Source organism: Zeus faber (genome assembly GCF_960531495.2).
Source record: "Zeus faber genome assembly, chromosome: 9".
In the NCBI taxonomy this organism is placed as follows: Eukaryota; Metazoa; Chordata; class Actinopteri; order Zeiformes; family Zeidae; genus Zeus; species Zeus faber.
The window spans coordinates 24,714,985-24,730,867 of record NC_137197.1 but is presented as its reverse complement, the minus strand read 5'-3'; the positions used below and the strand labels follow the sequence as shown (position 1 = coordinate 24,730,867).

The window sequence follows — 15,883 nt, the reverse complement described above, 5'->3', positions numbered from 1 at the left end:
GGGGGTTTATCCTTTCACCCTCTCCTCTGCTCTCCCTCCCTCGCCCTACATCTTGCAGAGGTGATTGGAGTGGCTGAGCTGGTCAATAAAACCAATGGGCCGTGGTTTAATCGCTTCGATGAAGACCTGGCTACCGCCTTCTCCATCTACTGTGGAATCAGTATCGCCCATGTGAGTCATCACCGATTCTTATACAAACCATATTTTACTGGAGATTTTGGTGGCTCGAATAAGAAATGTAAACTTTTGCTTAAAAAAATCCTAATTTCTAATAATAATGGTAAAACTTACTCATCTATGAATCAATAATGAATCTCAAAATTTCAGGACACGAGTTGTTTAAACATAGATTTATTAGAAAAGTTTCCCTCCCAAACACAGACTGTTAAAACTCACATCATTTTCTATCAGAAATGTAATCTGTTTTTTGGATTTCTTCTTGTCGGACCAGACTGACTGTCCACCCCCTCAAGGCTTCACCAAAACTCTGCCTTCCCACTGGCACTGATTGTTTAATTGTTTGATTGTTAAAAAGTACTTAAAAACTTTACCACTCCTTACCTTCCAGAAGAGATATTGCTGATCTGTTGTCTGTTCGGGCATCATTTAGCACCGGGGGGAAAAAACATTAATTAAAAATTCAACATCTTGGGTGTAGCCTTATTTGTATCCCGGACAATATCACAGATTCAAACGTATTATTCGGTCGGGAACAACGAGAGGCTGCGATGGTGGGTGGGATTCTCTGGGGCTGGGCGTGAGTAGGTTGGTGGCTCGTCCAAAAATAACTTCATTACCGGTGCTGCCTGGCACTCGGCCCCAGTTGAGGAAGGAGGCAGATGGTTTAAGAGTATGAAAAGTGTATCTGAGTATCTCCACGACCAGGCAGGGTCGCGGTGCGTATATGTGGTTTAAAAAAAAAAAAGAGCAAAGAGGAAGAAGGTTGTGTGGCAACACGCCAAGGAAAGTAAAGTTTCCAGGTAAAAATGGTGGTCAGGAGAGGGATGGAGTCTGCGTGAAGAGAACTAGGAGACAATGGCATCTCGCTTGTTTTTTTGCCTCAAAAGTGGCGGGACCTCATGCGACCTCCTTTGACGGCCATTGGTCAAGGGGTTGTCGAGAGGTTTCCCTTTGGTCTGTTGTGGAAAGAAGGCGTTCCCTTTGACGTGGGCAATTTCAAGCTCCCTGTTCTACTCTGAATTTTGCAGTCTCGTTGAATTATTTAATACAGGTATACAGTCGTGTTTGTCAAATATATCTTGAAATAAAGGAAGGAAAACCATGAACGAAAATAAATCTTGAACCAAGCGGAAGGAAGTTCATATCCTGTTACCAAGCTCCCACAGCATTCATTTCATATTGCCACAATTGGGCAGACAGCATAGGAGTTTAATAAGCATGTGGATTATTCTTGCTGGAGTGAGGATAATATGCGTGTGTGACATGCAGAGCGCTCCTAAAACAAAAACGGGTGATACATGATATAATTCACGAGTTTGGAGCAAAAAAACACACATTAACAGTTTAGTCAGGTCCCATCTGTGGCCGCTAGTCCAACCCCAACAAATAGGACAGTAGCTTGATCACATTTAACAGTCACATTTGTCCCTCAAAGTCGAGAATAGTATTGTTCTTCACAAAATTGCCTTGGGAAAAACAGGGTGATTACACATTGATTTTGACATTCGTTCAATCCAATCTCCTTCTAAGGGGAGCATAGAGCTGTGGAATGCAAATTTTCCTGTAGAACCATCCACAGTCAATCCACTGTTCAACAAGAGCTGGTGTCCAGGAGGTGTGAGTTGAAAACAATGGGGTAGCTGAATACGTTTTCTCCTATTTGCTCTCGGAGCCGTCTGGTTATTGTCTTAATCTCTGTCGTCTGCCCCCTTAGTGTTCGCATGTGTCACTAGGATTCAGATGAGAGGAAGCGTGTCCCCTTTGGAGTTGACAGCCTCTTCTTACATAACAATAAACAGTTAAAAAATTGTGCATCTCAGTAAAGTGAATTCTGTGTGTTCATGTGATGTTCTTCAGAATTTCTGTTTCCTAGATTTTTTTGATTCAAAGTCATCAATAATGTCATCGTATGACAGCCTTCTGCTGATATCTCGATTTACACTTAACATTGCAACTCCACTTAGACGTTCCTGCCCCATTGTTGACCTAAGATATGTTTTGAGCAGTTTGAGTTTAGAAAAGCTCTCTGCAGAAGCCACAGTGACAGTAAGAGTGCACGCTATCCGAAGTGCAGTCCAGAGATTTGTGTAGAGTTCCTCCAACTAGTTTTTCTTCAATGAAAGAGAGGAGCTCCATGTCATGTCAGTCGGCAAGGTTGGAAGGTTTCTGATTTCATAGGCCAGTTCTTTCCCATCAGTGTCACTTATCTCAGCATGTCAGAATCTTACAGGGCTAGTCACATTTATTCGACAATGTCGGATGGTCTATTTTTCTGAAGTTCAGGAGCACACCAAATTTGTCTTTGACATCCCCCAGTGTCTGAAACCGGTCATCAAGAGGTTGGATGGCACAGTCCAAAACCACATTTAAAGAGATGCTTTCAAGCCTCTTCAGTGCTTCAACATGGACTCATCCGGTGCTTTATAGGCAGAATGCCTTCGGGTAGAAGAGGCTTTTCTGCTGCAGTACAGCCTCCACATTCATCTCTTCACAGACATCTTTTGTAGCGCTCTGTGCCGCAGCAAAGCCTGTTGTCCTGTAACTCAGCAGAGATGCCTTTGCCTTCATGAGGCGGTCAAGAGCCACATCTAGTTGCATTTTTGGAGACTGCAGGAGCTTGCTTACAGTGTTCACTTGTCGAAGGATGTCAAACGAGTTGTATGGTAGCCATCGTTCTTAGCGTTAGCTAGCTAATAACAAACCTTTTTCATTTCAACTAACAGCATGTCAAAAGCTCTTGTAAGGAATAAAGGCTGAATCGATGTAGATAGATCATTACTGACCTCTATTTTTGGATCATTTTTTCTCTTCAGATTGTTTTCTTTGTCTGTTTTTGTCCTCCAGATTGGTATGAGCATTTCATCTTCCAACTGGGTTGTTGACAGTGGGTACATGTCTTCTTCTTCTTCTTTTTTTTCTCCTTCTTCTTCTTCTTCTTTGGTGTTATCGGCAAACCAGCTTAGAGGTGCATTACTGCCACCAACTGAACTTTTCCAGCAGTTCTGGGGAGGTCCTGGGCCCCCTTCAGAGGAGTACAGAGAGTGGTGTCTTTGAGAGACTTTAGGCTCACCACTCCCCCGCCTGTCTGGGCGTCCTCCACTCAGGGAGAGAGAACTTGGTCCTTTAGGATACAAGACTGGACTCTTCTACTCCCTCTGCCTCTTCTGGCTCAGCTTTCGGTCCATTTCCTCCTCTGGGGCATATGGAAAAATGGAGTCCAGAAAGTGCGGCCGCGACTGCAGCACACTACTCCCGCCTGACTAGCCTGACCTCCACCCGCCCTCCCCCTCCTGCCCATTGGTAGGGAAGAGGAGGGAGCTTGGTCCCTGAGTCGCTCTGAAACCTTTGGTCGGTCTGTTTCCTCCTCTGGGGCATACAGAAAGGTGGAGTTCAGAGAGTGCCAGAGAGCACTCCCCCGCCTGTCTAGGCTGACCTCCACTCCCCCCCTACCACCCGGGGGAGTGGATATGGAGAGGGGGCTTGGCCCCTAAGGAAATAAGACTAGATTCTTTTAGCTGAATCAGTTTATTTTAAAAACGTAATAATGTCATAAAAATCAAGGTGCTTTGCCTTCCTTAGTGACTGAAAGGGATGATTTCTCTCGATATTATATTTCCGACAATTTCTGGTTGGGTGCTTACCTATTTTACTCAGTTGGGTGATGACGTTTTCTTCACTTTGCTGTCCGCCATCCTCCCAGCACCAACTTGTCTTTGCATATTAAATAAATGTTCCGGTTCTTCTTCAGAAAAAAAACACCACCCCACGGGGGCCCCCTGGTGGCTAGGGGGCCCATTGCAGTCGCTTATAATGCAAACAGGCTAAAACGGCCTGGCCTGTCCTGAAGTTTATTCAGGTGACTCTCACATCAGCTCACATTTCTGGAATTGATCTGGCATAATAAAACCAATCAATTTTAGTCAGTGCTTGAAGCATAAAATTATAAGTACCAGTATCCCCCTTAGTCACTGGAAATACTTTATCCTTTTGCGTGTGTTTAGAACAGCCAATGCTGTGTTCTATTGAAGTCGGAACTCTGAAAAATCCAACCGCGTACTTGGAAAAGTGTAAAGGACCGGCATTTAGGTTGGAATTTCAGAGCGCTCGTGCCCGAGTTAACCAAGCTAACAGACCTGACGTCATGGCAACATGGTGGCGCGCACCGCTGACAGCTAACAATGTTCCCTTTGTATAGATTTTAAAACACATCTACTGTCGTTGTGAACTACTCCGTAATTGTTATGTTATGTTAACAGGCGGACCACCGACTCGAATGACAGATTTCCGAGTTCCTGTGGAATGCAGCATCACTTCCTGCTGCCTCTCGACATAGCGTTTCTAATCCACCCGGACCAGAGCGCGGGCAGCAGCCTTTACCAATGATGGCACCAGAATTGGTGGAAAAAGATGCAAAATAGAAAGCGCAATCAAGGACTTCCACGATGTAAAGAAATCCCCCGTTCCGTGTCCATATATGGTCAATGACTTCATGGCGACCCGGAGCTCGCAGCTTGTGCGTTCTAATCATTTTTTTCAAATAGTGCACTCCGATTCAATCAAAAAATGATATATTTTATAATATGTCCACTTGATTCATTCACTTGAGAGGGCAGAACGAAGTACCGGCAGCTTGTGAGAAGTCTGGGTGCTCAAGAAAAGTCCCAGTACGTCAAAGAGTGAAAGGTAGAAGTGGGTAGAAGTTGGTACTGGCCCACTTAGAGCACTGATTTTAGTAAAAGTCAAAGCAAGCTAAGGCACGCAATGACTAGCAAATGTGACCAAATACCTCTTATTCTAGTCACAAGTAAGTCTCAAGTCATTTGGTCCAAGTCTCAAGCAAGTCCCAAGTCATTTTTCCTTAGGTCAACTCAAATTGAGTCCTTAGTTAAGGCAAGTCCAGCCACAGTCAAGTCCCTTTTTTTTGTTTGATATTTTGTCAAAAAGTGCAACATTTTAAAAACTTTTCTATATTTGAGAACATTTAACTTGTAAAAATAAATAATATAAATAAAATATTAAATCAATTTAATAAATAAATAAAAACTAAACACAACTTTTTGATAAATTAAAAAACTTTAGAGATTATATGAGAGTAATCTGTTCTTTTCCAAGTTCCAGTGAACACATCATCACTTCTAAAATGCTACATTTTCCAAGTTTACAATGAACGCAGCAGGGCACACTGCTTGGAGAGCTATGTCCGTGTCTAAAAGTGAGCGTAAACAAACATGGATTTATAATGCGTAGTCAGGCTTCTGCGGTTATTTTGATGAGTAACTTAAAAGTGGTGTACAACGGACAAGTACAGGACAAATAATAAAGGTTTTGTTTATGATACTTATTTAAAAATCGGGACAACTCGGTTGCATAACTGCTGATCCTGATGTTGTCAAAAAAGTCAAATGATGACCGATATTGGTCAGACTTTCATACCGTTTCTATCACATCTCGCAAATCAATAGCAGAAGTGCTTTCCGGCAATATGTGACGTCATTTGGAGTCACCGCGCTTTACGCTGTCCGCACGTGGGTCGGAATGTCAAGAAACTAGTTTGAGCGTGGCGCTTCGCGGACCAGTCACGGCGCACCGAGCTTAACACGGGAAAGGGGAAAAAAAGCACCGTCCCTTGTTTGCAAATTACAACTTTCTAAACATCAACTTGTGTTTGATAAGGAAATCTCAAATTGCCAGATGGCACTCATGGATTACGACAACGTTTGGTCGCCTGCTACCGAGCCACGACGGCATAAGATGAGGGCGACCTCCGAGCCAAACCGAAGTACCTTTTTGTCTGCCGATCACGTTTCAGTTCAAGGTTTCAGTGAATGAGAGTGAACGCAAACAAGCCATTGGCGTCATGATGACCCAAATCAAGTCGCGTCTCAAGTCATTTATTTTCAATCAAGTCAAGTCGCAAGTCATCAAAACAGTGACTCAAATCCAAGTCACAATGACTCGAGTCCACATCTCTGATGAGTAGTTTTAAGCGCAGCAACTTCTATAGACTTCTATAGAAGTAGAAGTTTTGTATAGTAGAAGTCTTCTATAGAGGTTTTGTTCCTATCCTTCTATGGACTAGAAGGATAGGACTTCTATGGACTAATAAAAGTGATCATACAATACTGAAAGATCAACATAACAATCTGCTCATAATATAATTTAAAAACGTGGCATCATTAACATTACAACACGGTAATAAAAAGGTAATACCAATCTAACAACTTGGTAATACCCTTTCGTTACAACTTCCTACTAAATTAATACCAGGAAATATAGAGTAATTGTCATTATCTACTATCAGGTGTTATTGATTTAATTTCCTTTCATTTATTTTCAAGCATCGAATTGAATAGCAAGATGCAGCATCTATAAGCTATGTTCCTACATGTGCTTTATCTGCAGTATGATGAAATAAGGACTGGAAATGTAGACTTGCATGTTTCTTTTTACTATGCCCCAAAAACGTCTACTAACACCTTGACTTATCACCAGGAAATAAAGACGGAAGCGTCTGTGCAATTTGATGGCGTCGGCACACGTCTATTGGGGCGTTTTATCGCTGTCTCATGAAAAAATGTCGACCACGATGACGTTATTTTCCTCTTGTAATGTTCCTCAACGATCAAACTTGATTGATAGAGCAAAAAAAAAAAAAAAAAAAAAATGCTGAGAACGGCAGAGAGACAACAGACAGACAGACGGGCGGATAGGTGTAAGAAATGTAAAAATGCATTGGCAGCTCAGCGATACGTTATTAACCAAGCCGTTTTGGGGCGTGGGATTTATAGAGCGTTCATGCAGTCGCGTTGTTCTCGTCATTGAATGCGTCAAACCAGTGGATTCCCCCGTAAATCTAGAAAACAAGAGCCCCAAGCGTGGACTTAAAAGTTTTACTTTGATTCTGACTACGCTCAAGGTATCGTGTTATCAGCAGCCTTTGTGATTGTTTTTGTCCCCTCCCCACGATTACTGTAATAGAGGGGTCATTATTCCAATCCGATGTGGAATTTTCTTTTCGCTTAAAAAAAAGGAGCCTATTGTGTTGTTAAAGAATGAAGGCCAGTTAATCACCGCTGAAACTGTGGCTTCATATCACAACTTCAGAGGTGGCTGTCCCTTTATTAATGTTTTAATGTCTGCGATGATTATGATAAATGATTAACGTCGACAACAAGAGTGCATCTCTGTCTGAGATATGAGTTCCATCGGAATTCTTTCTTTACCTCCGTTGAGCTCCATTCATTTCTCGCGGTTCTGTGTTTTAATATATACTGTAAAGGCGTCTGTTGTGTTGCTTGGTGGTTTAACAGTAGCGTGTCTGTGTCCGCAGTCTCTGCTCTACAAGAAGGTGCACGAAGCTCAGTTCAGATCTCACCTGGCTAATGAAATGATGATGTACCATATGAAGGTGCGTACGCATCACACTCACACACACACACACACACACACACACACACACACACACACACACACGCACACACTAGAATATGACTTGCTTTACTTTTTTCATATAATATATACTACAACGAATGTAAATAATAATTAAAGGTGCAGTGTCTAGAATTTAGTGGCATCTAGCGGAACAGACTTAGCAGAAATAGAATAGAATAATATTCATAAGTATGTTTTAACTAGTGTATAATCCCATGAAAATAAGATTTGTTGTGTTTTGGTTACCTTGGAATGAGCCATTTTTATGGCTACTGTATTTCTACAGTAGCCCAGAACGGACGGACAAACCAAATACGTGTCCCCGAGAGGGCCTTTCGTGTTTTTGGCGAAGTTTTCGGCCACCGTAGGCTCTCCTACATGCTTGGAAGGGGAGAATGAGGGGAGGGGTATTCAGTTGGTTACACTGTGCAACCTCACCGCTAGATGATACACTAAAATCTACTGTACACACTGCACATAAATATAATAATCAAAGTAAAAATAATAATAACTTTTACTCAATTATTCTACTATTTGTCAATTACTCTATTTTCATTACTCTTATTCATCAAATCATTATTGATGATATTATTATTATTATTAATAATAATAATAATAATAATAATAATAATAATAATAATAATAAATATAGCTGCCATTGGGTCCATTATTGACACCAATTACAAATTTTAGTATCCGTCGCTCTGGAGCTGCAAGTGTGTGTTAGGACTGACTCCAATGCAACAAAAAAAGGAGGCACATGGCACGGGGTTAGAGGCGAACAGAATGCGTTTTTATTTACAAAAGGGCAAAAGAATAAAATATTAAATGAAACGGCCCGCTGATGTCAAGCAGGTACGACGATATACACACACTCACGCACACATGCGCAGTTTGCATATATAGGGAATTGGATGATGTCACCAGGCGTCTTCCTCCACAAACTCCGCTTCACCAGCCGACGGGAAGTTTTTGAACGTTTGGCTTATCGGCGATGACCAGACGTTCAGCTACTTCCGGTAAAATTTAGTTGGTTTTTCCTGCTCAGTATGTGGATCGATATGGATGGAACTTAATCTCAAGAGATGTCTGCGGCGTCCTGGTTCCGACGGCCGTGACAGTGGCTGTCCTGTTTCGGACACTTTTAGCCTGAAAAGTGCCAAGAATAATAATAATAATAAAAATTCGAACAATTGCAATACAGTTCCATCCCTACGGGATGTACCCATAATAATAAAACGAGCTGCAGGTGGCAATACACAGGGTCCAGTTTAGTTGTGTTAGGTACATTGGTTATAGTTTTAGTAATACTGTGATTAGCCTTTATGTGTCTTTACATTTATTGTTTTTTAAATTAATTGTGTATAAATAAACTACTTGTTACTTTAAATTCAGTAACACATTTTTCATGTTTTTTCGCATAGGTATTTCTCATGCTCATGTGGTTGACCAACGTTCGAACAAGTGAACTTACGTCACTGAGTGTTAAAATATCCCTCAAGAAGGGTGTTTTAACAATTACGGTGGTTCCTTGATCAGTAGTGCAGACACAAAAGAAAGGGTTCCTTCTAAGGTTCTTAGAACTTCCGATGATACGCCTTCTGTGACAGATTATAGTTTTCGGGGCTTTGTAAAACACAGCATCCAAGTTCCCTTTAAACACAGCATGGGCTCAAGTCCTCGGTCTTTGTGTCGCAAGAGGCTGGATGCAAATTCCGAGAGGCTAAGCTTGTACTTATATAACTTTGGATCACAAATGTCACAAAGAGGGCCGCTCCTGAAACGAATCCAATCGCCTCAACGTTCTTCTACTTCCGGTAAAAATACAATAGCCTTTCACCAATTTCTGCTCCAAATGTAGATCCCTATTGATCAAACTCAAACGAGAAGACTTCTGAAACGTCCCGGTTCTAACAAGACCTCCGCCATGTCTATGCGTACCGCTGTTGTCGTGTTTCAGAGTCTTTGAGCCCGAAAGATGCCAAGATTAAAAATAAAATAATCCCAGCAATAACAATATTTACAATTATTTATTTCCGGGCTGGACCCCTAATTAAAAGTAAATAATAATAATCATAATAATAATAATAATAATAATAATACTGTCTGTTGCAGGTGTCTGAGGAGGAAGTGACAAAGCTGCTGGTGACGGGGCTCGAACCGGTCGTGGAGATCCACCCCTGCTTCGCTGAGTTCACGTACACACCTCGCTCTCTGCCTGACGACACCACTCCCATGGTAGGAGGGCGACAGAGGGAATCAAATGGATATTGTATCTTGTATGAATGAATATTGTAGAAAAACATTGTATATGGGTGTGAGCGATCCGGAGCAGCGTTTCCGTTATCCGCTAATTGCTGGTTTTTGAAGTCCAACCTCAATCTCTCCGGTCATAATGTCCGGTGAAAATCATTCCCTCTAAGCCCAATTTGAATTTGCGCAGGGTGGATCATTTCGATAAAATTAGTCTTCAGATCTGTTCATTTCCGCGCTCGGCAAGTTGCAACGGGAAGCCAATCGGTTTGGACGATCTAAAGCTGATCTGAAAGCTTCACCACCTTGTCGATAGAACTAAGCCCCCCCCCCCCCTCCCTCGTGGACAGGTTGCCCTTGTAAACACACACAGAGTGGAGACAGAGCACAGCGTCCAGAAGAGAACCAGGAAGATGAATTATCATTGACAACAGGGACACATAGGGATATTTAAGTTCCAACCTAAAGCGGATGGTAAATATTCATTGCGCAAAATATGTCAGATAATCTTTGACCGGAATTTCTCCCATTTGTCCGGGAAATTGAAATCTTTCGGGACACGTTGACCGGCCCCGATTATTTCTAACGGAAACTCTGATCCGGAGACAAATGTGAACAAAAGAGGACGGATGCAACGGGGGAGCGATAAAGGACAGTAGAGAGGGGAGAAGGGGACGTTTGTCATGGTCTTGTGGTGTGTGTGTGCGTGTCTGCAGGGTATTCTCAGCATGGTTGAAGACATGGGCTTCATCAACACGTACAAGATAGACCTGCACACGCTGGCCAGGTATGACCAGCAGTCTGTGTACGTGCGAGTGGAAGTGCCATGTACTTGAGAATTACTATTGGACTAATTTTCTTTTACATTTAAGACTGTCAACAATCACAATTAATGATAATATTAACCATGTGTCGTCATCGTCATTACCGTCATAATCAAGCCGTTCATCATAATTCAACCAAACCGCCACATAATAGTGACGAGGCTCCAGCTGCAAAAGAGAAAAGGTGCCGAACGTTAACATGCCGCGGGGCCGGTTGGTGGTCAAGGATAAAAGAAGGTGTGGTCTTGCTTGTCCAGGTTCTGTCTGATGGTGAAGAAAGGCTACAGGGACCCGCCCTACCACAACTGGATGCACGCCTTCTCCGTCTCACACTTCTGTTACCTGCTCTATAAAAACCTAGGCCTGTCCAACTACCTCCAGTGAGTACACGCCACTGTTGCTTCGACCCTAAAACGCACGAGATCCGGACTCATCTTCTTTGTATTTCCTGTGTGTCGCGCTCTCTTCTGCTCCCCCCGTTTAGGGATATAGAGATTTTTGCCCTCTTTGTCTCCTGTATGTGCCATGACCTGGACCACCGTGGCACCAACAACTCTTTCCAGGTTGCCTCGGTGAGAACTTTCAGTATTGACTCAAAACCTCGATGTCGACGTTCGGTCGATATAAACAACTTAGCTGTTGCCCAAATCAAGAATTACAAAAAAAAAAAATCGGGTTTCACGTTCATGCCTCTGCTTCTGTGTTTCGCAGCAATCGGTCCTGGCAGCTCTGTACAGCTCAGAGGGCTCCGTGATGGAGGTATGGGAATCCACATTTACATACTTTCACAGGGATAACGTGTTAATGTGGCGTGGAAATCCACTCTAATTTACCTGATTTTGCTTTGGCCCACCTTTCCAAGTGTGTGTAATGTTTTGTATATGTTGTGTATATTATGATAGGTACAATTCTAAATAAATATGTACTGTCATGGTTTTCTCCCAAGTGGAGCTTAATGATATGCTCAAAAATCAATGTTTTGTTGTATGCTGCCCCTTAGTGGTCAAAAATCAAACTGGCCACCAATGTGATAACGTGTATAAACTGGTGAATCATTTTACTCATTTATTTTTGTAGCGTGAACATGTATTGACGTGCACACTCTTTCATACCTTGTTCCCTTCTCTTACGTTGTGTATGTCGTGACAGAGGCATCACTTCGCCCAGGCTATTGCCATCCTGAACACACAAGGCTGCAACATCTTTGAGAAGTTTTCAAGGAAGGTGAGTGGTTAGTTGCTCTTTGCGTTCACATCCTTCTCTCGCTGCCTCACCGTCTCACGACTCCCATCCTCTGACTTCTGGGTGCCTTTGGTTGTAACCTTTGCACATCATTGATGTATTTCAGGACTACCAGCGCATGCTGGATTTGATGAGGGACATCATTCTGGCGACCGACCTGGCTCACCATCTTCGCATCTTCAAAGATCTCCAGAAAATGGCTAATGGTAAGTATCATTTGAATCAGAGTTTAATATTCATTTAGAACAGTTGAGCAACAAAAAACAAAGGGCCTGCCTACCATCAAATGAGAAATCGCTGTGTAAGAAACGACAGATGAGGTGTTGAATCTGACTTAAAGGTACATTATCTGACTTTCAGGCGAAGCAAAAACAGAAGTGTGTTGTTTAAAACAGAACTGGTCATTCTTATAAGTGTGTGCACGCCTGTGTGTGTGTGTGTGTGTGTGTGTGTGTGTGTGTGCGTTTCAGTCGGTTTCAACCCAAAAAATCGGACCCATCGCTCCCTGTTACTGTGCCTGTTGATGACGTCGTGTGACCTGTCGGACCAGACCAAGGGCTGGAAGACCACGCGCAAGATCGCTGTGAGTAAATCAAAATAAAGCAGGTGGTCTGGTGTATCCACTGGTGGTGGCTGCGTTCGCTGGGTAGGATTTTTTTGGCCGCTTCCAAATTCTCCTTGTGGACCACATTATGGATTCAGAGTAATGGGATTCAGATGTTTGTATTGGTTTCTGAGACAAGTGATTGACGGCTGGGTGATAACAGCTGTATTTTGTGTTGCTCTTTGCATTGGAAGGTACCATATAAATTACCAATGGACGACTCCAGTGCCTTTCTTTCCAGTTTCCACCACCACCACCTAATTTTAACAAGATTTGGCCCAAAACAAGGAAAAAAGCTCAGGCTAAATCACAAGCATATCATGTTGCATACAGGTACTCCTCATTTAATGACCTCCCTGTTGAACCACCGTTCAGACTTAGGACCAGTCTGCATTGTATGCTGCGTACAATACCACGACGTCTCAGCGTCAAGTATCTCATCACGCATTACCCTTTATATACTATATACACTATATATACTATATATACTATGCACACTATATATATTATATACACTATATGCACTATATACACTATATATACCATATACACTATATATACTATATATACTATATACACTATATATACTACATACTATATACACTATATATACTATATACACTGTATACACTATATACACGATATACACTATACAGTAAATGCTATATACCTTATATACATTATATACATTATATACAGGATATACACTATACAGTATATACTATGTACACTGTATATACACTGTAAACATCTCATCTCATCACCGTTCTCAGTCTCAGTCACTTCCTGCAGTCTGTCAGTACTCACTACACTAGCGTTCACAATGGCCACGCCCCCTTACCGTGAAATAACACGGGTCCTCGCCGATCGACCAATTCACTTAACGACCTGGTCCTAGGAACGGAACTCGGCCGTTAAATGAGGAGCACCTGTATTATTTTACTGAGAGGCATTCCACATGCATGGCGAGCTAAAGAGTTGTCCCTTGTTGCATCTGCAGGAGCTGATTTACAAGGAGTTCTTCTCTCAAGGTGATCTGGTACGTAAACCCAATCCAGGTGCCGATAACCCTGCGTGATATTTGCTTTAGCGTTTAAAATTTCATACTCAATGTGCATTTTATAAAAATATACATGAAAATACAGAGAAAATACTTAGGATTAGATAAATGCATAAAGCAATGGAAAAGATAAGAGGTAAAATCAATGAATACATTAAAAAAGGATTAGATGTCATCTTTCACAAGCAGAGCTCACGCCCACACCTGAGTGGTGCAGATTTGCAGTTACTACATACTGTACATACATAAAGAGTTGAACGCATTCGGTCTGTACATTCCTGTGTTTCAAGTCACAATTAATGAAACACATTCCTGAATTCCCCCCCAGGGATTAATAAAGTGTAAACTTTTCTCATCTTGTGTTGACATAGGAATGTATATGTGCTTATTCTGTCTGAAGTTGAACTCATTTTCTATCCTAGTAATTGTTCATCTGCGAGTGTATGTGCGTGTGTTTTTACATATGCCATTAACCTGTGTGTGTGTGTGTGTGCGTGCGTGCGTGCGTGCGTGCGTGCGTGGGTGTGTGTGTGTTCAGGAGAAAGCCATGGGGAACAGGCCCAGTGAGATGATGGACAGAGAGAAGGCCTACATCCCAGAGCTCCAGATCAGCTTCATGGAACACATCGCCATGCCCATTTATAAGTGAGCGCCACGCCCCTCAGCGTCAACTCCTCACACCGCTCTGTTAATGGTGCACTGAGGCCTCATACAGGCCAACGCGTGCGTTGTAGTTTTTTTAAATTTACCTTTAGTTATTTAAACCTTTATTTTTCAGGGGACAGCCCGTTGAGATGGGGGTCACATTTTTAGTGGCCCTAATCGTTCACACACACACACACACACACACACACACACACACACAACAACAAAAAAAGAAAGGCAGAAAATAAGTCGTATTGAAGTATAAATTGTTAAGGTCTGTCAAAGTCAACTTGTCCGTGTGAATTCAAAAAGGCTCATGCATTGTTTTTCAATGGCATTATTCACATTGATCTTCCCAAGTACCCGACTGGACTTTTGTGGCATCATGGCCGACCAGAGCCGATCATTTAAAACAGGAACCTCAGCGTTATTGTTTTTGTTCTCATGGAATTTCTTACTTTGAATTCTAGGACTGCTCGTGCACCGTGCTCTATTGTTTTTATCTCCTTTTTTATTTTTATTCTTTTATTTTTATTTTTTATTTAGGCTGCTGTCAGAAATCCTTCCCGGGGCCACCGAGCTGTTCGAGAGGGTGTCGGCGAATCGAGAGCAGTGGACCAAAGTCTCCCACAAGTTCACCATCCGGGGGCTGCCGAGCAATAACAGCCTAGACTTCCTGGACCAGGAGTACGAGCTGCTGCAGTCCCAGGGGGCCTTCGGCAGCGACGACCACTGCCTCAACGGTTGCCTCGACGACGGGGACGGGGGGCGGGGTCAGTGATGAGCGGGGGGACCTTCCGGGCGTTGTTGATGTTTACCACCGGTTTACCCCAGAGACTGAGGGGGGCCTTTTTGTCGGCACTTGGGGGGGGGGAGGGGGGATCCCCCAATCACCTTCGGTCCACCACTTAGATGCTTAGCGGGCCACGTGGAACAGGCGGCGTAGCGGCGGTGCAGAGCAGGCAAATCGGTGTTTTAGTACGAGCGGCTCCACGCAAAACTTTTGAGTAAAGTCAACGCGGCAGTAGATGCTCAATGTTGCTTTGTCTCCAGGTCAAAGGAGGAAAGAAGGACGGGAACGGTCATCGTTTTACCACAACTTCATAGAGTGATTATTTGGGATTGTAAAAACACATTCACACGGAAGTGCACGTGTATGCAAACACACACACACACACACACACACACACACACACACAGACACACACACACACACACACACACACACACACAGGACAAAAATGACCTTGTTGGTTACAAAGGAAAAAGACTGCTTCAACATGTAAAACTTACATAAAGTGCTATTTCCATTCTGTAAAATGTTTCATAATAGCTTATATTGATTTAAGTGGTTCTCACTTCCAGTACAGGTCTCTCTCTCTCTCTCGCTCTTTCTCTCTCTCTCTCTCTCTCTCTCTCTCTCTCTCTCCTCTATGAATGCATTCTGTACAGTATGTGCACCACATGTATAATTCTCTCCATCTAGTCGAGTATTTATTTTTCGCCACTACAAAGATGTGCTATGACATTAATGCAGTCCATTTTTATGTCATCCAAAAAATAATTTTGTATTCAGCTCTTCAAAGAATATTTTATTAATTCATGACCATTTTTATTTTATTTTTATTTTTAATGGGGGAGACA

The 15,883-nt window shown here is 42.6% G+C and overlaps 1 protein-coding gene across 1 annotated transcript in view; it reads left to right on the top strand.

Annotated features, from left to right (window-relative positions):
• The window catches only part of pde2a (phosphodiesterase 2A), a gene marked incomplete at its 3' end in the record, with an annotated part of 100,281 nt that extends 85,261 nt beyond the window's left edge, over positions 1–15,020 (top strand). Inside the window, exons 19-31 of the mRNA XM_080006275.1 lie at positions 59–171; positions 7,511–7,588; positions 9,727–9,849; positions 10,581–10,651; positions 10,946–11,068; positions 11,173–11,260; positions 11,400–11,447; positions 11,838–11,912; positions 12,037–12,136; positions 12,401–12,513; positions 13,535–13,573; positions 14,133–14,239; positions 14,786–15,020. Of these exons, the coding sequence (XP_079862401.1) occupies positions 59–171; positions 7,511–7,588; positions 9,727–9,849; positions 10,581–10,651; positions 10,946–11,068; positions 11,173–11,260; positions 11,400–11,447; positions 11,838–11,912; positions 12,037–12,136; positions 12,401–12,513; positions 13,535–13,573; positions 14,133–14,239; positions 14,786–15,020 (1,313 nt within the window). The remainder of the gene's footprint in view (positions 1–58; positions 172–7,510; positions 7,589–9,726; positions 9,850–10,580; positions 10,652–10,945; positions 11,069–11,172; positions 11,261–11,399; positions 11,448–11,837; positions 11,913–12,036; positions 12,137–12,400; positions 12,514–13,534; positions 13,574–14,132; positions 14,240–14,785) is intronic.
• Between the last annotated feature and the right edge of the window lie 863 nt (positions 15,021–15,883).